This window comes from Rhagoletis zephyria, unplaced genomic scaffold, assembly GCF_001687245.7.
Source record: "Rhagoletis zephyria isolate East Lansing unplaced genomic scaffold, Rhagoletis_zephyria_1.1 Rzeph_scaffold_01358, whole genome shotgun sequence".
Classification (NCBI taxonomy): Eukaryota; Metazoa; Arthropoda; class Insecta; order Diptera; family Tephritidae; genus Rhagoletis; species Rhagoletis zephyria.
This window is the reverse complement of record NW_016158442.1, coordinates 68471-92020: the sequence shown is the minus strand read 5'-3', so window position 1 is coordinate 92020 and position 23550 is coordinate 68471. Positions and strand designations below refer to the sequence as shown.

Sequence of the window (23550 nt, the reverse complement as noted above, 5' to 3'; positions counted from 1 at the left end):
AGCACGCAACTCTTAGCCCTCGGCTACCGCGGATGCCGAAATCGCTTGCTTTGTTTGCTTACTTGTACAAAAGTAGTTGGACCGAGGTTAAGATACTCGGAACTCATGGGAAAACATATGTCCATTTTCCAGGCTGAAACTTACGACATAGAAAGATGCGCGGACTTTAATACAAGCGAAACTACCGGTATTAAAACATTGCGATCGTGATTTACAGCCAAGCGGCTATCAAGGCCCTCAGATCTCACCAGGTAACATCTAAACAGGTGATGAAAGCCGAATACTCTTGGTCTGACCAATCGAGTTTGAGTTCTCAGAATTCTGGGACATATTGGTATTAAAGGAAACGAGATCGCCGATAAACTAGGGAAAAAAGAAGCATCAAACCCTTTCATCGGTCCAGAACTTTTCTGCTGCTTAGGAAAAGGGGCACTCTCTGCCCTTATCCGGTTAGAGTAAGAGGCTCAACGAAATCTTGACAGGACACTGCAGGCTGAACTATCACTTGACTAAACTGGGAATTTTCTCGCAGGAGCGATGCAGATTTTATAGGACGGCACATCTTAGAAGAGTGTGCTGCACTGATGCACAAACGCAAAAGACACCTGGGTGAACATCTAATAACCGAGGGAGAAGTGAAATCCGTAAATTTAGGTTCCATATTAAAGTTTCTCTCGGATGCTGGAATAACGGGCACACTATAATTCCATGAAGGGGCACAATAGATCTTAAGGTCGCAGTGCTTTAAAGCTCAGTTATGCAAGACTTAGACTTGACTTGACTTGAAAATTGTATATTTGTAAAATGAGCAGCGCGTGTATGTAGTTACCCAAAAAAACAACTTCACTTAGAAACTTGGAGAACTATAGATTTTAGATTTCTAAGTGCAAAGAGAGCAGTGAGAGAATCTATCTTTTTTCACATATTCACATACATACAAATCATGATAAAAACATTACAAGGTAAATTCATTCTCTCAATTCGTCGGCCATGATTTTGTTCTGACGTTTGCCAACATTTTAAAATCATATAAAATTGAAAATAAAAAAATTAAATTGTTCACAATTGTTGTTGTTTGAGATTGAAAATGAGAATGTGTGTGTGAGTTTGAGTTTTGATTTTAAAATTATATTGTTGGCAAACGTCAGACTGCCTCTCAATGGTTTTACCTTGTTATGTTTTTATCATGATACAAATATGATTTTTTGTATAAACACAAATATGATTTTTTGTATAAACTCAATTCATGTGGCAATCGAAAAACAAACTTTCAAACAAAGACAGATAATAAAATAAAAACAATCACAATTTGATATGCTTAAATACATTTAGGCCCAATTTCACATGGCCTATTTAAGTAGAGATTTTTGGTTAACTTCAAAAAATCATTTTCAGATCATACATTTAATCCGCAATTAAATGGCCATAAACAAATGCAACAACAATTTCAAAGAGCAAGCAACAGTGTTGCCACTTGTTTGGCATATTTAAATAAAGTTGATCCGAAATGCAACGAAAGTTAAATGCCGTTTAAATATTCATTTGGAATTGGCCCTTAGTTATTTCAACTGTAATTTTTATTCAATTTTACCCCAAACAAATTAAACGAAATGTCCTACTTTTAAACAAATGGCATGTGGAAACAGAACAAATGACATATTTTTAACATAGCGACACCCGTTTTTATTGCCTAAATTTGTCTTTAAAATTTTTTTGTCATTTATTGCACAGTGGAAATCCGGCATAACAATACAATTATTATGGATGATAGCACTCTGATAAAAAGATCTTTCGACTTGACAAGACACTCATACTCATGGCTGATGAACGAAAGCAAGAGCGCCCAACTTCGCAAATGAAATAGACAATTGCCGAAGTCTTTGGTATCGGCTCAAACCGACTAACGATTGTAGCGACAAATAACAAGACGAAGAAGTCGTATTTACATATGTACATAAATACTTATCCACATATTTACATATTTTTCTATGTTCCTTACCTTAACTTAGAAAGCTCTTGCGGGCAGTCTTCTAATGAAAAGCGAAAAACACAAACATATGTGTATACCAACCAGGATATGTATTTGTATATAAATGTATTCGTTGTTTAACAAAAGTCAAACGGCTGAGTTTTAGCGGCAGATGTCAGGTCGCCAATACCTCAAACCAGGAGATAATTAGTGCCATATATGTATTTAACCACCTAGCCGGCACTTTCAAGCACTCAAACAGCAAACCTACGGAACGAGGATTAACGCAGAGATTCAAAAAGGTGAGCGAGGCGTATTAACATTTGTCGTCTTGACAGAAAATACTATGAGCTCACCCTTTTCAACCACCTTTTAAAGACGGCAAGTCTCTTTAAGTGTTACGGTTTATTCAGGTGTCAAATTGCTGTTGTCAATATGTCATTTGGTTCAGTTCGCTTCGGTTCAAATGCTACTAGCCTTTGAGCTACANCACTTATCCACATATTCATTTTTCCATTGTCCTTATCTTAACTTAGAAAGCTCTTGCGGGCAGTCTTCTAATGAAAAGCGAAAAACACACACATATAAGTATACCAAACAGAATATGTATTTGTATATAAATGTATTCGTTATTTAACAAAAATCAAACGGCTGAGTTTTAGCGGCAGATGTCAGGTCGCCAATACCTCAAACAGGAGCTAATTAGTGCCATATATGTATTTAACAACCTAGCCGGCACTTTCAAGCACTCAAACAGCAAACCTACGGAAGGAGGATTAACGCAGTGATTCAAAAAGGTGAGCGAGGCATATTAACATTTGTCGTCTTGACAGAAAATACTATGAGCTCACCCTTTTCAACCACCTTTTAAAGACGGCAAGTCTCTTTAAGTGTTACGGTTTATTCAGGTGTCAAATTGCTGTTGTCAATATGTCGTTTGGTTCAGTTCGCTTCAGTTCAAATGCTACTAGCCTTTGAGCTACATTTAGGCAGTGGCTAAGATTACAGCTGGACTTGAAGTCAACGGTCAACGGCTTCCAAAAATTGTCAAGTATATTTATAATACAAATACAGTATGTACATATGTATGCAAGAGTGTCTATATACATACATATGCACTTTTATTTGGTGTCAATTTACCATAACAAGCTACCGGTTGCCTACTTGGAACTGGCTGTATTTTTGTAGGTGAATATATTTTTAAAGGGTAAAAAGGTGACATTGTCAGGCTACTGGTTAGATTTGTATTAACAACCCTAAGCCAAAAATATGTATGTACGTATGTATGTATATTAAGGGATTTCAATACACGCATACATATGTATATGTTTGTAAATCACTTAATTCGCACGCATTTTGAATTCGGAAGTGGAAGTNGCTCATGCATGTATATTAAGGGATTTCAATACACGCATACATATGTGTTTGTAAATCACTTAATTCGCACGCATTTTGAATTCGGAAGTGGAAGTGGTTTACTGTCCGCCGCCTTAACAAACTACTTGACCGCTTCTTTTGTGTGCCAGCAGGACTAAAGCTAATTATTGCAGGTATTTCGTGTGGTTGCAAGTTTGACTTGGCTGGGAAAGTAAAAGTAAGCGCATTAATTAGGAAACAATATGCGGTTTTACCATTGAGTTTTCGACGTGCAAAGCATGTGTATGTACATACATTAGACTGGTTCAAAGAAATTTACTTTCATTTTTTTTAAATCCCCTGTGAAATACTTTCGGTACAGTGAAAAAAGACGTCTGTCAAAAGCGAGCACTTATTTTCTATTTTCTATATATCAACATAAATAACACCGTAAAAAATTTTGTTAAAATTTTGAATTTTTATAACTCGTTCTTAAGTTAAGGTATCGAAAAGACGTATATTTTTGAAAAAATAAAATAAAATTAAGGCTGTAGAAAAAGTCTATTATGACTTCCCAATAAATTTACTCGCCCAAAGGTTATTCAAGGTTAAATTAAAAATTCTTTTTGTATGGTGAAAAAAGCAGAGCACCGTCAATAGGAAAAATAAATAAATAAATAAAAATTGCCAAAAATCACCGGTTCTTTGTAGCCACTTCAAACTTGCACTTTACTGTACTAGAATTAAATGGGCTATAGAGCTTTTGATGAAACTTTACTTTATTAAAAACAACACAGTATAGGGTGAGTTATTAAAACAAACAGCTTTTTACGAAACGAAAAACAAACACCATATTTTAATGTCAATTGACTACTACCATTGAACTATCTGAAATGCCTCAATCGAAAGATAGATTTGAATCACGCGTTATATGGAAGAAAACGCGCGACACCCTCCACAAAAAAAAAAAATCTAAAAAATCAACGGAAATCTCTAGCGACTTGAAACTTGCAGTTTGTTGTACTGTACTAAAATTGAACGGACCACAAAACTGCATACTCGAAAATTTTCTAGAAATTCGGAATGAAAATGTTGAAATTTTGATAAAAATTTTTTGAATTTTTGTGAACTTTATATAAAGTGTGGTATGTTATAGAATGAAACTTATAAATAATCAATGAAAACAATTTTTCATGAAATAATTGTGAATTTTATATTACAAGGTACACTTACATTTGACACCGACAGTATGTGTATACAAAAAACTTGTGCAAAAAAAATTCCAAAACTAACAACTTGCAACTATTTCTGGAAAGGAAATTGCCTATGTAGTACATACACATCTTCAATAAATTGCCGTACATGAATATCCTGCTTATGAAAGGAAAAGGGAGATGCACACACACACATACATACATATCTACATACAAAATACATACAAATGTGCATAAAACTTGAAAATGCACTCAGCTGATATTAAAAACAACAGTCAGTCAACTGGTTATCATAACCTTAGAACAAAGTGCTTGCACGAATGAGCTCTTATGCCCGCTTGTGTATCTGTACACATGCCGCATGTGTTGACCATGCGGACGAACGACAAAGACGACACAGACTTCCAGCCGGTTAGTTGGACAGTGTGGATAATTGAGGAAACTATAATTACGCTGCGTTAAATGCGAATCCGGCAATGGCAATGGCAGGGCAATAGCGTAAGGAACAAACCACTTTGACTTTGGCTTTGTCTGCGGCTTGAACGTAACAGTTGTGGCATGAATGGGAAAGCAAAAAAGTGGTTTTGGTATACAGAGCCAGCAGGAAGAGTGACTTTTTTGTTTTAGAACAAAAAAGAAATTAGCAAATACTCAGCTCGTCACAGAACATACATAAATAGCCAGCGCTATTTTTTCATGCAACCCAAAGAGGATATGCCAAATTGATTTAAATTCATATTTGACGTTAAAGGAAGCAATTGATTTGCTATTAATGGAAAGGAAATCGCACACTTGTTTGAGCTGGAGGACGGATAGGAAATGGGTATTTAATTGTATTGGAAAAGTTTACAATCAAGTAAATATTAAATACTAATACAGAATGTGAGATACATAAATGTAATGAATGGCTAAATTTTTATTAATTAATGTCTACTGTTTCTAGAACCAGACACCACTACATATTCTCATCGATTGTGTGATGCAGAATCCAGAAGATAGGATGCTACTCAAATGTACGCAGTTATGACTAATGTGACCAACATTTTCAATAGCTCAAAGAAGTACAGGTTAGGTTGGGTTAGGTGAAAGTGGTTGGCCCACACAAATGGTTGGGACACACTTGGACAACTAAGAGATTGTACTTTGTAATACCACGAAAAAACTTAAAGGAGAACCTTAATTTAGTCGGCGATTACCAAATTTCGAATGCGGCTAATTTCGATTCCAAGGTTGGACAGTCTAATAGAAAGTGTGGAGATCTTCCACCGCATCTTCCTCTTGACAACTGATACAAAAGGGATCATTTGAAGTTCCTAGTCTTACCGCGTGAATACCAGTGCCCTGTCAGCGTGTTAGTCTAGCGCTCGCCGAGCTAACACTTGGCCCAACCATCCAAGAGTGTACCGCAGAAGGACAGAGGCGTTCTTAGTTGCTCTTTATCTGGGGATAGCCCTTTAAGGGTTCCTTTCCAATGCCAGGTTATCAGCCACGCAGTTTCCGGCGATGTCACTGTGACCCAGCACCTAAACTAGCATTATTAAGAAGTATACTCCGACCCGATTGATGGAGAGGTCAGACATTTCTTTACCCATTTTGAGCGCAAAATAACACCCTTTAGCAGGGAGTCTACCTCTTCCTTGATGGCAGCTATTTCCACCGGAAAGACACTGCAGAAGTCCGGAAGCTTGAACATAGCTTTGGTGCAGAACTTCCGACAGAAGAAACTTCCACCAACCCTGTCTCCAAATTTTGATCCATCCGTGAAGAAGTGTACAGCTCTCCCTTCTCCAAGTAACCCCGCCCTACCCAGCCCTCTTTTGAGGTAATATAGGTAGAGAAGGAGCTTCTGGGAGCTATTTCGGAGGCGCTGTAGTCTATGTGTTCAGCGCGATGTCAAAGCCCTCCAGAACTCCAGAGTGTTACCACCCGGTTTCCCTGAGCCTAATGGCAGTTCGTGCTGCGACAATTCTGTTTGCAATATATGCAGTCGCCGTGCTCAACATGACGTTAAACGCCAGTGTAGGTGTGGTTCTTAATGTTCCACTAATTCCGATGACGGCGATCCATTGTAAACGCTCCATTTGTTTTACAAATATAGCCTTCTCTAATGAGTTCCATCAGACAAGGGCTCCATGAAACAAGATAGGCTTAAATCTTTTAACGATAGCTCCTCTACAGCAGCACAAGGCAACCGACGCATTTCTGGAAAGACAGTCACGAAGAATCGCGTTTCTTATATGTAGGTATATCAGTCGCTCTAGCGTTTTCAGCAAAAACGAAGACAGACTGATAGGCCTAAAATCCCTGGGAGCCTGAGAGCCTTTTTCGGCCTTCGAGATGAACGCAACACTGACTATCCTCCAAGGCTTGGGGATGTATCCGGCCCTCACGCAGTTCGCATAAATAGGAGCGAACCAATTGCACAAAACCTTGAAGGGTTCGAATTCATCGCCCAGAAGATCGGAGAAGTACAGGATCTGAAGTAAAAAATATTGCAAAGAAATACAATGGGTTGTACTGCGAAGTACGAAGTACGAGAGCTAAAAAATAAGTACTGTACTTCCGAAAGAAATACGTTTGGTCACATTAGTTATGACCTACATATTTAAATGCAAAAATTTTAGACTCGAAAAAGACTCTCTAGTTGCGCGCCCTGTATGAACCGACACCCGGATAATAGTCAAACATTTACATACATATATACACTCCATTTCCACGCTAAGTGATTCAACTAAACAAACTCAAGACTTGTTGGAAAATTAAAAAAAAAAAAAACTAAGCCACTATACGCCTAGAAATTTCACCCCACGAAACATCAATTTAAAATAATCTTTTGACAAGGCTTTAAGTATACATACGTACTATACAAATAAACATAGATAAAACTAAGAAAAGCAAAGCGTTTTATTTACTTTCCTCATTGCGCAAAACTTTTCAAAACTAATCACGTTCGCACCTGTGTCAATAGTATAAATATATATGTACATATACATATATGTATGTAGATTTGTATATGCATTAGTTATAGTCTTTCATAATGCAAAGCAATGCGGCCTTCATGGTCTATATACATATGTACATTAGATTGCATCACCAAACAAAAGTTGCAGATTTCCGACGGGACTACAAAAAGTATTATATTTGAAGACTCTCACCAAAATATTTCGGAAAAATATTAGGAATAACGTGAGCTGGATCGATTTGAAAATACCTCCAAAAATGAAGGTTTTTATGAATAAAAATGGTTTCAAAGGATTTTTTGAAAAAAACTCCCCTCAGTTTAAAATCTGCATAAAAATATTTAAGAAAAAACTTTACAGAATCATAACAATGAGATTTTTGGTGTTGTTTTTTTTTTACTTAGTCAAACATTGGTTTAGAAAAAAAACTGGGTCAAAACTATACCGTTTTATACTTGAAGCCTTCCCACTGATATCAACACAATTCAACTTTGAACTCGTTCATCGTACCTTTCTGTTTCATATTTTGAAAGAGTTTATTTACGAAGGAATAAAAAGGGTAAAGTTTTGGCCGAGTTATTCAGTTTTTTCTTAACCCTTTGAGTACCAAAAATCAGCCGATGAAACTAAAAATATGAAAATTTGTTAACCGGCTAATTTCGGGTCGCCGAGTTCAAAGCTACAATCAAAAATTTTATAAAACTTTTAGTTTTACCGTTATTCAGCGTCCATTATATTGGACAGTGGTACCCTGGTTTGGTAACCTGGGAAGTTATGTAAATTTTTTTTATTTTTTTATTTTGCGGTATATATTTCAAAACTAAACATGACACTTAGAATTGGTTGCGGCTCTTGATTCCCACGAAAAATAGTTACATTTTTCCTATATACATATTTAACTGTTCGCTATCGACTTTTGTAACACTATTCACTTTTGTGAACAATCATCTTCAACTGCAACCCGAAAATACAAAAAAAGAAACGCGGTAAATAAGAATGCAATACTTTTCTCAAAACAACTGTGATTTTAAAAACAAAAGCTCTTATGTAAGAAAAAAAATATCATTAGGCACAAAAAAAGTTTGTCCCTTATAAGGGAAATTTGTACTGAATCTTTGAAAAATTTTAAAAAGACAGCACCAAGAATCTCATTATTATGATTCCGTAGAAATTTTTTTTAAAGAGGTAATTTTTTTATGCTTAACTGTTTTTTATCTGGGGTGATTTAACAAAAAATTATACTTTAAGAAGCTTTTCTTATTCATAAAAAACTGTATTTTTTCAAATCGGTTCAGCTTCATAAATCTTAATATCTCTCCGAAATATTTTGGCGGAAGTCATAAAATATAATATAATTCCAATCAGAAATAGTACCGATTTTTTTATGGGGAATGATGATCCCAGTCTAATGTACATGTGTATAAACATTTATTTCACCTATGCGATTAAAATTAATCATCTCTCCGAAATATTTTGGCGGAAGTCATAAAATATAATATAATTCCAATCAGAAATAGTACCGATTTTTTTATGGGGAATGATGATCCCAGTCTAATGTGCATGTGTATAAACATTTATTTCACCTATGCGATTAAAATTAATCATATGTAAAGTAAAATACTCTCAAAGACCTGTCATTGGGCTTTGATAGAAAATTGCAAAAAATCAAAAAGTTTCGTCAAGAATTTTGCATTCGCTTTCGATATTTAAAGTCAAATACAAATAAGAAAAAAATTTAAAGTGAATGAGAATTTTATGAGGTTCGTCTTATGCAGTTCCAGCAAGTAGTAGAAAAGGTTCACATAAATACGATAGTTGTTATGGTTGGAACATTAAGGTTTGTAAAAAAAAAAAATGTGCATAAATGCATGGACAATGATAAGGCATTGTTTAAACCCTTCCAAGTGGATTCAGTAGAAATAAAGGTAGCCATTGTTAATGATAATCGAAACAAATTTACTCATGTAAACGCACATGTATCTGAGCATGAAAATAGATAGGTATTATTAAGTTAATTTACTTTAGAAGTAGTGTCAATAATTGAAGTTTGGCCCTAAGGCGTAATAACCTTCGGAAATAGTTCGGACCCCACTTCTGTTTTGTTGAAGTCATGGTAAACTGATAGGCGAGGGAGAATTTTTTTCTATATTACCAACTATTTACCAACATGTGTATGTATGTATGTATATTTAATAAGAGTTTTCTGTGTTCCTTAGTCATTTTATTTTATTTATGTACTTACCTCTTTGCTGGGCACACAAATAGGTGTACCGACTTTGACGATGCCATTCTCTACTATTACACCCATAACAATGGGATCACGACTGTTGAAAATAAACTGAGGCAGGATCTGAAAGGACGAAACAGAAAAGTATTTTATAGCATTGTACACTGGTTTGGAGATTAATACAAAGAATTTTATATTGAATTTATTAATTCTTATGCAAAATGCAAAAAAAATACATAAGTAAACTTTTGACTTTTAGTTTTTATTTTATTTTTTATTTCGAAGCAGGAACTTAAGAATACAAGCACTTTTGCGTCTAAAAGTTACCAAAAAAACCTGAAAGGTTACGAAAAACTCCCAAGATATTCCGAAAAATTCCAAAAATAAAAGCCCAAAAGCACTCGAGAGATCCTCAAAAATCCGCGGTTAATCTCGTAGGCCCCGACCTGCTCTAAAAAGTCCCTAAAACTTACAGAAATATAAAAAAATCGCAAAAGTACAACACGAATAATCCCGTAATGTACTGAAAAAATCCAGTAAAGACCAAACAAATCTCGAATTACATAGGAAGAAATTCCACGAAAAATCTTTGAAAGTTCCGAAAGATGACGGAAAATTAAACGCAAAGTCCCGCAACTGTCAGAGTTAGATACGAAATATATCGAATAATAAAGCACGAAGTATAACACAAAGTCCCAAAAATTAGAACAAATTCGGAGAAATCCCGGAATATTCTAAAGAGAATCAAGAAAGAGCTCGAAAAGTCGTGGAAAGATACATAGAGTACGCACTATTGTACCCTAAGCTTATCACAACACTATATCTAGCCATATCTAGACATCTAGACTCAATAAATTTCAGAACTGAAACGCCCTCACTCTCCAGGGGGAGGTGCAAAAATGTATCTTTGGCGGCGTCACAAAAACGACAAAAATCTTTTGACCGAATCACTAGCTTGTGCAGGTGACCTCTTAGCCTACAATGACCCGTAAAAAAACCTGTAATATTTCTTGGCCTCACTTTGGGCACATTCAGGAATAACCTGTATCTCTTTGTACCCACCTTGTAAACTCTTAGCTTGGCGAAGACCCGTGCTGTTTCACCAATGCAGGTCTCTCAGTTCGGCGAACATTTCCTTTATTGTGCTGGGACCTACCGCAAGGAAGAGCTCAGATCCTGTCGGAGTTGAGGCAGTTCCATTCAGGCTAACTGATCAGCTTACTCCTTTCCTTCGACTCTTATGTGCCCTGGTAGCCATATCAACCGGATAGCATTGTTCTCAGCCAGGGCATTACGCGTGTATTGAGACACTCCAGCACCAATGAGAATTTGAGTTCGAAGGGTGAGAGAGCAAAAAATGCTGCCTGTGATGGTAAGGTTAAGGTTAATCTCTGCGCACAGACTATGGGCATAGACTTTCGCTGGGAAGATATATAGGAAGGTTACCACAGACACTGAAAGCTTCAGTCGGGGGGTCTTAGAGACGTATAAAAAGTTTCAAACTTTCTGCAATATTAAAAAATCACCAAACTTTCGTAAAAATTTACCCGCTCGACGTTTGACCACCATCAGCCACAGGAATTTGGTGTCTAGGATAAGACCCAGATGTTTCACTTTTGTGATGGCATTGACCCTACTCTATCCAGGGTAAGTTCCTCATACTCTTGAGTCATGAAAACAATTCTGAAAGATTACAAAAAATCATGCGCGAAAAATTTCGATAAGTCCGAAAATTTCGGGAAAAAAGTCCGAAAAATCCCAAAGGAAAGCACTAAAAAGTTCCCAAAAATCCTGAACGGTGTCGATAAAACCCTAGTGCCTAATAAATAATGTTGGGTTTGCATAGGAAAAAGTGGAAAAAGCAAAAACATTGGCTTTATTAGTTGGGGTCGCTGGGTCGAATCTTAGTGACCGCGATAACCATTGTTTTTTCACAATAATTCTTCATATAAAACGGCCTCAGATGCAATAAAAATTTTTTAATAAGAAAAAAATTAAAGCAAATAAAAGAAAAAATTCGCTGCCGAAGAACTCGACCTCGGATCTCCCGACTGGCACCTTTGCTCACTCGGCCATTGCGACTGGTGGATCCACGTGAGCAAAGAAAAGAGCTTTTCACCACGAAAGTTTGCAAGGAAGCTTTTTTCTTTGTAAGGCTTTCGTTCCAGAATAAACAAAATCTTTCAAACTATCTTGCCTACTGTCTCTCAATTGTCCCTCAAAAGACTTAACTATCATAGCCGAAATTGCGCTATTATTGTATATAAACTTCTGCTACGCCCTAACTTATACTTTTATACTTGTTTTGTTTGAGTTTGGTACGTAGATTGACGAAAATATGCAATTTCGTAATAAAAATTTTTGATTTATGCTAGCAAATTGCATTTTTAGAATATGCTCGCCTGTTTTTATTTTTATTTTATTTTTAGTAAGCACGTATACCAAACTGCCTAATGCTCACTCCGAAGAGGACACTCACCTTAAGCTTGCATGGAAAGACGGCAACCGAACGGAATTCTTCACGTTTCTTTTGCTTCAACTCCTCACGATAGGCCATAAACTTGTCAAACAGATGATAAATAATGTCAGCTTGGAATATTTTCACACCCAACGAATCGGCCATATCCTGGGCTTCACGCTCCACTTTTACATCGAAAGCCAAAATTGTTGCATATCTGGAAAAAATATGAAAAAATATTAAAACAAAAACTATAAATAAAGCAACGCAACGATAAAACTAAATACTTGTAAATAAACAAAATATGTATTTATGTATTTTGAGCGACGAACTGTTGCAAAGTTGCCAATTACATACATTAGCCCTAAAGGGGGGAAAAGGTGGGCGATGAATATACGAGTAAGTAGACGCATATGCGCAAATGTATATTTATTTAAAAATGTGTGTGTACGAGGTATGTACTTATTATTATGCCATCAACAGTTGACCGTTGACAGACAGCGGTGCAAATCGCTATTCCAACGGAAGACACACAATCGGCTACAGATAGACGGTCTGTCTCAATTTACAACACAGCAAATGTCGCTTTTACTAACGATTGGCAGTTGTTGAAAATTGCTGAGCCACAGTCCACAGCAAACGCAAAAGCAGCAGCAATATGTGCTGCTGTTGGCGACGGCTCGATGATTGCCCGGGAGACGGAAGTGCCAATGGCATGTCATGATCATTAAGACGAGAAACAACAATCAACGGCAACAACGCAGAAAAAGAACAGAACAGAACTAAACAGAGCGAACAGCATCAGGCAGGCAGGCAGGCAGTCGTCCGGCGATGATGGCTTTGCTGCTGGAAAGAGGAAATCGCGTTGAAAAGCAATTTAATATAATTAAAAAGACACCCAAACTGAAGAAATAACTAAAACAAAAAACTTTATTTTATGTATGTAAGTATGTACATATGTACATAGTTTGCTTCGGGTTTCTATAGATACCCACATCCTACGTATGTGAAAACATACATATATGTATGTATGTATGGTAGGGTGTTTCACAAAAAAAAACAAAAAAAAAGGGGTTTTCTATCGCAATTCTAAAATGTATTGTATTTTAGTTCTTCCGCCAAAATATTTCGCAAAATATTAAGATGTACGTGAACTAGACAAATTTTAAAATATCTCCAAAAAATCTCATTATTTTCATTCCATTGATAAAATTTTTTAAATATTTTAATGTAGACCTCTTAAGCTTAAACTCTTGTACCATCTTTTTTGCCTTTGGCGATTAACCCATTGTATCAACGAAATCGAAATACATAATGCAATTTTTGGGGCTATTTTCAAATCGGTCCAGCTCACGTATGTAAATCTTCATATTTTTCCGAAATATTTTGCCCAAACTCTTAGAATATAATACTTTTTATAATTTCGGTGGAAAATCTGCAATTTTTTGGCTATTCGTCCTAATGGATATATATAATTGTAATTTTTTCAATAAAATAAAAAATATCTTGAATAACTTGAAGAATTATATTATTTTTTTAAAACGAAAAATGCCAATCACGTATCATTGTGCGCACATGATGATACGTATACATACATATGTACAACGAGACCGTTCATATGTACTATAACCAAATACGAATATCATAGAACACCATAAAACAGTATTGTCGATATTTCCATTACATCCGCCGGAAGATTGACTAATAACATACACAATGGAGAAACAGCGGCTGCATAATCAAATTAAATATTCAAAGCAGAAAAAATACTGGCAAAAAAGCGTAAAGTCCAAATGAGTAAACAGAAGGTGTGTACGTAAGTATGCTAAGGAAAAAAACTTAGAAGAAGTAGAAAGATGGCCACATGACCGGACAAGAAAGGAAACATGATAATCAATAATCTACATAGTAATAGCTATCCAGAGAATTCTTGTGACGTGTGGCGGGAAAAATTCGCTGCTTGAACGAGTTACGAGCTGAAAAAATGTTCGAACTAACGTTTAATTTTGGAAAATTACAAGTTAGGTAAATTTATTTCTCGGGCATTCGAACTATTTTGAACTTGAAGAACTAAAACGGCTAAAGTGGGTTGAACGACTGTTTACGAAAACCACAACGGAACGACCACTACCGTCCATTTCTTTAATTACATCAGCTTTCTCACACAGCTCTCAAAAGTCTTTACTACGTATTAAGTTATGTTAAGTTGGCTGATCCGTGAGATCTTACACAGACCCTACGTAGCGTTATTAAGAAAGTGTAGGTGTATTGTAGGTCACTTTATAGAAAGTTTTAAATAGGTATTTTCTTCGTATGAACTCGTAGTAAACCTGACAACCTACTCATTCCTTTTAATTTACTTATGACCTGGCCCTCCACCCAGAAATTTATCCTGGAAACCAAATGTTAAGGCGGGTAAGGCTGCTACAGTGTACTCTGCCAATAGGCAAATAAGCTCTAGTTCCTCCCTTAACTCCATCTATTAGCACTCGGCAATCTTTGGGAAGTTCTACTTCATATCTGAAAAAACGGATCGATGCGTACCGAAACTGGCTTCGACGGGATTCTTATCTACAATTTAAATGGTAGAATGGCAGCCTCTGGAACAGAGGTCCGAGGTCAAGTTTATACAAAGCGGTAGCAGTAATACAAAAACAACAATCCCATGGACATATTTTGTTTTTACTTTTGCGGTAAGCTGTCAAATCAGTAAAAGCAAAAAAACAAAACACATCTAAGGCGAATAAACAAATTAAATCAGCCGTTCGAATAACAAGACCTTTCATGAATTGCCTTCAGAGGTCCAATTATCTCTTTCAATCAGGAACTCATGCAGCCCTTTTCAGGCAGAGTTGGCCCCTATAAAAGCAACAATCGGCCGTCTAGGAGTCAGTGTATTAAAGATCAGAAGGTTAAATTTCTACTCCGATATCCCAGCGGTAACCAGGGCACAAGGATGACTTATGATATGTTCGCAAGTAGTCGGCAAATTACAGCTCTATCTCCAGATTTCCATCAATTTCCACCTACTTTGGACACTAGCACATATGATCGCAACTTATCGGGGAATGACAGATCTATCTCTAGAGTCGCTTCAAAAAGTAGCTGGTCTTTTGACCCCACAAATAATGGTATGACTAATGATAGCTTAGGCTGAGGCTTATAATCGGCTCGGCGAGCAAAGTCCTTCTGACCGGTAACCGACAGCGGGCGACCAAAGAAGCTTTTGTGTCTGGCTAAGAGCAAACTCTCCATTCTGACAGGTATCTTGACCGAGCTCTGACCAATAAGACCTAATATGAACTCAATCAAAATTTTCTTCTCAGCTGTCCTGCTTTCTTGAGATTAAGGTTTAATTAACGCGGCTCTTTTTCATCAAAACTTACGAGGAACCCTCTGGGGAAGACATCAACTGTCTACGGAGCTTTATTTTGAATGTCCAATGCTTTTCCTAACAATAGTTTAAAGATTAATTGCAGTTCCCGTTGCACACGAATAAACACAATTTATTTTTATATGGAAAAAACCCGCAACTCCTTCGACGAATAAAATTCTAAAAAAATCAACGTGATTTTTAGCCACTTGAAACTTTCACATTATTGCACTAAAATTGAAGGGGCTGTACTCAAAACAAATCGAACGCATCTGAGAAAATAGTTTGAGATTTGGATGAAGTTTTGTTGATTTTTTTTTTTAGTTTTCTACAAAGTTTTAAACTTAGGTTAACCAACCACCAATATCACTCTGAAATTGGGGTGCTATGACCTATACTGTAAGTATGCGCTGAAAAGATATTAACTTTGTAGTATAATGCTTACAAAAATTTAAACCTGATTTCTTTGAAAAAAATTATGCTTTGGAGATGTAGAAACAAAAATTGTGTAACACCGAAATAAAAATTATGAATGTTGAGAAGTATTAATGCAAATTGCAACAAATGTGACGACGTTCAGCTATGAATGTGTGTGCATGTGTACGTGTGAATTTACTTTGTCTTTGCAAAATTCATAAATTTATGAAATAACGACAACAATGGGTGTGCAAATGAGCGCCTAAGAAAACACGCTTGAGCAGAAGTCAGTCAGTAGGCCAGTCTTACATAAACGAAATCGTGTAAACAATGCTTAGCAACAATGTATTGTATTTTACTGACAGGTGGGAGTCGATTTGTCAATCATGCAATAAAAAAAATTGCAATATGTGTATGCGCCGCCTTAAGCCAACCTAAGTAATACTAAAGTTTTCGGTTGATTAAAGTAGCGGAGGCAGAAAGAAGTATTACGGCATAATTCTTTCATTCAAAAAAAAATGTAAAATTGTTTAGCCAAACTAGATTGCATAGCGATTTTTTTAATACAGCAAAATAAAAAATAAAAAATAGGAGTAGCAAGTTTAACAAAAATAAATACGCAAAAAGCGTCCATAGAAAAAAAACGCTAGAATTATTAACATTCCATTTAACCATTTTACGATTAAAGGAGCTCGTGTATCGTTGCCTACTCACAAGAAAATTTATTTTTATTCTTTCAACTTAAACTTGTAATAAAAACCACTTTTTACTTATGTATAGAAATGTGGTTCACAAAGGGCTAAGAAATAATTTTCTTTTTATATTTTATTAAATTTTAATTTTCTCAATCGAATTAAAGTCCTCTTCGCCGCTATCTATTTAGCGACTAATCTGCCAATATAAGCATACAAGTTTAGGCGATAAAAATTTTTACGAGGTCATAAAAGTATTCGGAAATTATTAATTTTCAATGCTGTGTCACTACGAATTAGGAAGATTGTAAATATACATATATGGAGGATGCATACATGTACACATGTAAATGGTCATATGTAAATACAATTTTGCATGCTATCATCGGATCAACAAAGCCAAACGCTAAAGAGGCAAGATAATTGTCATAAAATTTTATAAACTAATTGTACATACATACATATACATATATACGTACAATGGGTTAGGCAAATTTGACTTTATTGAACGTTTTTTATGTAATATTACGATACACTCTACGTATTAAACTTTTAATCTTCCTATATTTAATAGAAAAAAAAAATACTTCATGACGTCAATGAATTTATTCTTCTATGCTACCATACTTTTCTTTTGCTTTGTCATTGTAATACAGTGTGACAAGAAATTAAGGACAAAGAACGTATTTGAAAAATGATTTGGATGATAAAAATTAGCTAAGAAACTATACGTACAGTAGCGGTCAAAAGTGGATAAAAGGTGTTTCGTTTTTAATATTTACAATGGTTTTCGGGCAAAAATTTGTTTGCTATTTTTTTATAAAAATATGGCTCATGCTTTAACAAAGCTTTATGAATCACGCTTTCAAACTTTATACAGAACTTAGAAAAAAGTCCCCAAATTTGTATCTAAATTTTTTGGATATGCAGTTAACAGGCTTATAAAATTTTAGTAAAACAAGTGCAAGTTTTTCGCTGCCAAAAAATCGCATTGATTTTAAATATTTTTTGTTTTTTTTTACGGCCGTTAAAACTAAAAAAATTATAAAAAATCAATGCGATTTTTCAGCCGCTCAAAACTTGCGCTTCTTTTGTTACATTTTATAAGCCTTTTAACTGCATACCCCAAAAATTTTTAAAAATTCTGATTCGAAATCGATTCGATCGAAATTTAGTTAAACAATTTTGGAATTTTTCTAAATTATGTATAAAGTTTGAAAGTGTGAATTATATGGTCTTTTTAAAGCATGAACCATATTTTTTAACCGACATCACTAAAAGGAGAAGGTTATCAATTCGTCGGAATGTTTTTTTTTTATGTACATATTTTGCTGCATAACCTTGGACCACGTGAACCGATTTCTAAATTATAATTTTTTTTAAAGGAAAGCAGATGGTCCCATACTAATTTGGTTTAAATCAGATAATTGGATCATAAAGATATTAACGACAATCTTAATTTTGTATATCGCTAGCTTAGAGTGAAATGTTGCTAAGTCCACTTTTTATGAACAATTAGTTTTTGGTGCAGGAAGCAAGGAAAATTGAAAATGCACCGTTTCTGAAAGGATCTAACTACTTGTTTTATTTCTACCCGTTTTATTCCGTGATGTGCAAAATTGCTAAGTCCAAAGTAAGTCACAGAAAATTTGATAAGTCCAAAAAATATGAATATTTTTTTTACGCTATCGAATTCGATTTGTATTGAGGGTTGTGCAACAACATTATTTTTGAATATTTATGAATTTTGTTTATTTATGTATATTAGGCTGGGTCGATTTTGTATGGGGGAAAATAAAAGGTATTTGACCGTATTGTAATAGTAATATTATGATGTTTTAGGTCTAAGCCAATTGTTATTGGCCAAGAAAGATTAATTTAAAACTTATCTTTAGCCCGCGCAATTGAATCCAATTGTATGAATTTTGAAAATGAGACTTTGGCTTGTAATATCTATGGAATGCGTTAATTGTTATAAACAGGACGATATATCAAATTAAGGGCTATTAAATTTAGTACCTCACGTTCATTTATCATTTTTCAATAAGTCTAAAAATTTTTAAGATATTAAAATAAAAAATAAGAAAACTATAATTTTCCCTTATGAATTTTCAATTCTTCATTACTTCAGCAATCAAGTGATAAATACAAAAAAGTGAGACGAGATTTATTTCAAACGTTTTAATGCTTTCGGATGTTTACATAATATTAAAAGGACCGTGGACTTGGTCACGCCTATTTGGTCAGTTTTCAAGATCATGGTGAATGAAGTCAAAGATGTATTGTCCAAGATTAGGAACGGTTTGATAAGTTAATAGTAGTTGCAAGCATAAATATAAGTATTTGCATACATTAACATAATATATTAGGGCGTGAAACGCCCATTTTAAGTCCATTTTTCGTGGTTTCTAAATTTGCCGTTATATGAAAGTAGGGGACGTACAAAAAGTGTTTACATAAATACTTTAGTTAATTCCATTATGTGAAAAAGTAACTGTAGGTAGGTAAATGCGATAGTCTTTAACATATCCTGGAAAATCCTTTTGAGGTCTCTCCAATTGGACGATATTGCTTTGCATTCAGCTTGAACGAAAAAAGTCACTCCCTGGCATACTTTTCTGTAATCCGGTTCTTTTATTTAAATGTTATTTATAAAATTGAAGAGATTTTTTTTTAGAAAAAAACAGGAGATCCACTTAAGTTTTTCGATATAACTTTGGTAAACGTTACTCTATCGGCACGTAATAATTACGAGACTTGCTATTACTGATTTATGATAATAATATGATGAAAATCATTCAGATTATTAACAAATTATTTTGAAAAAAAATAAAAAATTAACAAAATTTTTTGTCATTTTCCTGTATTTGCAATTTTTATAGTGCATAAACATAAGTAAACTAATTAGTGTTTCTAGAAGTTGTGCCTGTTCAGTGCTTCCATACTCATTTGCATAAACAACATTTTCCCACGATGAGTGAAAATAATGGCTTTTCTATTAGAGCTACCGCAATTATTCCTAAATTTGCGAAAATTCGCAAACTATAGCTAATATTAAAAAAAAGAATAGAATATTTGGAACCAGCGACCTAAATGCACGCCAGCAATATTAATGCTGTTTACATCTTTTTGACTATAGGCGAGTGCAATTATGAAGAGAACAATTAAAATTTTATTGAAAAGAGGTAACTTTGGGATTAACGATAAGCTAAAGGGCTGCGAGAAATGATATTTGCCTTTATCTTTTGCGTTAACGGATTCATTATCTAATAATATGCCCCAAACCTTTTTGCTGAACCCAGAATTTTTAACAAGAATTGGTCTTATTCGAAAACAGCTTTAACATTTGATGCAACAAAATCACTGTTCCCTTGTGTTATTATTATTATTAAAACAACCTAAACAGTTTGTTCTAACAAATTGTTTCTTAAAATGTACCTACGAGATGGATTTTTCGTATTGTACATATTGGAAAAATTCATGGAAAATTTGTTAAGTCCAACAAAAAAATTTTAGGAAAAAAGTAGAAAATTTGCCAAGTCACAAAATTATTTACAAAATTTGTAAAAAAGCAGATTTTTTTATTATTATTTTTTTTTATAAAGGGTAAATGAAAAACGCGAAACATTGCATTCAAAGTTTTGCAAAATACTTAAAGAAAATTACTTAGGAACGTTTTTTGTGTCTCCTGTACAATTGAAAAAAATGGACTTAGCAACTTTGCTCTCTAAGCTAGCGATATAAGGATTGAAGTCGGTTTTGTTTTTTTTCTTAAAAATTACTAGTTTTAAATTGAATTTGCTTATTTTCCTCAAAACAAAAACAAATTGGGAAGAATTATTTATGTTTTGCCTTATAATTTTTTGGAATATTTTTTTACACGGAATTCGCGATTAGGCCGATTAATTCATGGCTTAAAACCTACCCCCGTGTCATTCGAATAGAATTTAATTTGACATTTGGCACAACGTTTGGTTAAGCGACTTCTCCAATTTGGGGCGTGCTTACTGATGTTGTCACACAAAAGGAGGTCTCAACAGTTTAGCGCCACATCCGAAATACAGATAAGTTTGGCAAGAAAGCTTTTTCATGACAGAGGGGCGACCGCCAATAGAAAAAACTTGAATACTTGTCGACCAGGAATCGAACCTTAGTGCCACTCTACTCACTCGGCTAAGGCGATTGCCATACTTATTTTAAGTTAAATGTTTCAAAATTTGGATAAATACTTTATGCACATACTGTACATGAAAATCAAAAGAGGCTTTTGATGACCGAATCATACTAAAAAGTCATAAAAAATAATGTAATAATAAAATGGAAATGTCATAAAATCATCAAAGATACTAAATATTTAATAGGAAGTCGTAATGTGCAATGTGAATGGTGCGTAAATTATGAAACTCGTAAATGCTATAATGCCTATTCACTTTTATGTATTTATTTACTTAACATGTTATTAAACTATTCTTCATTAGATATTATTTAAAGAATGTTTTCGATCTTTAACTTAACTTATTGGTCTTTCAATACGGTCGTATTGAATATGCGGCACTGCCCTAGTGGGCAAAAGCTAAACAAGTAAGAGCGGGCGGCACCTTGAGCAAGCTGCAACGCTTGGTCTGCCTAGCCATCACAGGAGCCATGCGCACCTGTCTAACGGCTACCTTTGTTGTCATTATATGCATTCCTCCCCTGTCTATTCTTATAGAAAAGGAGGCCTGCTTGAGCGCCCTACGATTGCCTAATATAATCAGCATGACAAGTGGGGATCTTCGGTTTCATTTTGAGGAGCTCAAGCCACTCCTGAATGAACCATCCAGCTATCAAACTCACAGACACCATGTTGCCGAAACTATGCTTCTATACGCGCCACCATGTCCGAATTCCTGAAAGGGGCTCCGGTTATATCAATGATTGATGAAGGCTTCCAAGTATGGTATACCGACGAATCGAAGACGTACGACGAGAGTAGTGGGACAGTCGGACTTGGACCAATATTCCAGAAAAGTCTGCCAATGGGCACATACCCAACAATATTCCAGGCGAAAGTCTTCGCAATCGAGGACAAATTGGTTCAGAATAAATATTATGTCGGATAGTCAGGCAGCATTAAACTACCCCAGGCTCATTCAGAACGTTATCAAGGCTTATTGACAACTGTAAAACTCTTTTGAATCACCTGGGAGCTCACAATAGAGTAATGCTGCCGTGCGTCCCTGGACACATTAAGGGCTTCTACATCTCAACGATACACTGCAGAGCTACTTAGGAGCTAGGAATAATCTCAGATTGCTACGCAGTGGCGGAAATAAAAAGGACAAGATATGAATGTCCGAACTCCGAAAGACTACTTGAACTTAGCTGTCAGGTCACTGCAAGTTAAGGTATCAGTTGAATAAAATGGCGCTTTCTGTTGGGTCGTATTTGATTTTCTAAAGCAGGGATCACACGATTTGTACATTTATACAGATTTGTACATTTTGGCAGTTACAGAGTGGCGTTGTCTGGAAATTCTTTTACTAAGCAGACCTAAAATTTCTATACAACACCACTCTGTAACTGCCCAAAGGCAAAAATCTGTAGCACACATTCTTTGCGAATACGAAGAGTAACCGAAGATGAGTTCGAAGACCTATACGACGACTAAAACAAACACAAATACGAAGACGAATATGAGGACGAGCAAATTATTACGAACACGAAGACTAATACGAATATGGAGATGAAAACAAATTCGAAGACCAATACGAATACGAAGCCAAAGTCAAATACGAGGACGAATAAGGAAATGACAACGAAGACAAATACGAAAACGAAAGCGTCGATTAATTTGAAGACGAATAGGACGACGAAGTCGAATATGAAGGTGAAGATCTATACGAAGAGGAATACGACAACGAATACGAAGTAGAATACGAATACCTCTACATACCTCTTCGTAGGCTAATACGGATACATTCCGAAGCCGAGTACGAAGATTACGATTACAACGAAGATGAAAAAATCTGCGGGGCCCTTAAAAAATATATAAAAGCGGCCAAGTTTCGGCAGTACATATCTAGAGCCCGTTATAATATCAATAATAATAATAATGGACAGGGAGGGACAAGTTCTTATGTAGGCCATACGTTGCTAAGTAACCACTAAAATAAAGTACGAACGCTTCAATGTGCCCAAATATGGAATTTGGATTTAGATTTTCGTAATTCATTCGTTCATTCATTCACTCGAGTTTCCTCATTTCCTTATAAAAATAAGCAGGTTTGAAATAACCATTCACAACGAATGTACATAAATATTCGTACATTATATTGATTTCTCAGTTTGTGGCACTTTACACGCCGCTTATGTTGTCAGTCTAGAAATTTTCCATAGCAACAAGTGTAATGCGGCTGTGTGGGCGCTTAGCAAACAACTTTACATTCCACTTAGTACACTCACATTGGTAACATGATGAATGAATGAATGAGTAACGAACTACAGACATACATATGTACATATAGGGGGGTATGAAGTATACATAAAAGAAGATCGCCCCTCTCCCCTGCATAACATACTTTCTCACTTTTCCAATAAAAAAAACAAAATTTATTATTATGTTCGCCTCATGTTACTTGATGTTGTAGTTTACAATTAATTTGAATCAATTGCCAAATTAGAGTTCATTCACCAGAAGGCATTGAGAAATGTGTGCTACTCATCAATGAATTTGATACTGAAGAGTAGCATATGTTTATATACATATGTATACATATGTTTGTATGGATGTGTAATGAATGGGTAAACTAGAAATTTGAAAATCTGGTTGACCAATACTTTTTCCTTATTTGTTTCATGCTGCTATTTGAGTTTATTAATTCAATTGCATTTACATATATGTA

General features: G+C 35.2%; 1 protein-coding gene across 3 annotated transcripts in view; it reads right to left on the bottom strand.

The window, feature by feature from the left end:
* Positions 1 to 23550, bottom strand: part of eIF5B (eukaryotic translation initiation factor 5B) — a 91752-nt gene that overhangs the window by 20421 nt on the left and 47781 nt on the right. For all 3 annotated transcript variants that reach the window (XM_017617215.1, XM_017617213.1, XM_017617214.1), the window contains 2 exons: positions 12206 to 12401; positions 9742 to 9849 (listed from right to left, as the gene is read on the bottom strand). In XM_017617215.1, coding sequence (XP_017472704.1) covers positions 9742 to 9849; positions 12206 to 12401 — 304 coding nt within the window. The remainder of the gene's footprint in view (positions 1 to 9741; positions 9850 to 12205; positions 12402 to 23550) is intronic.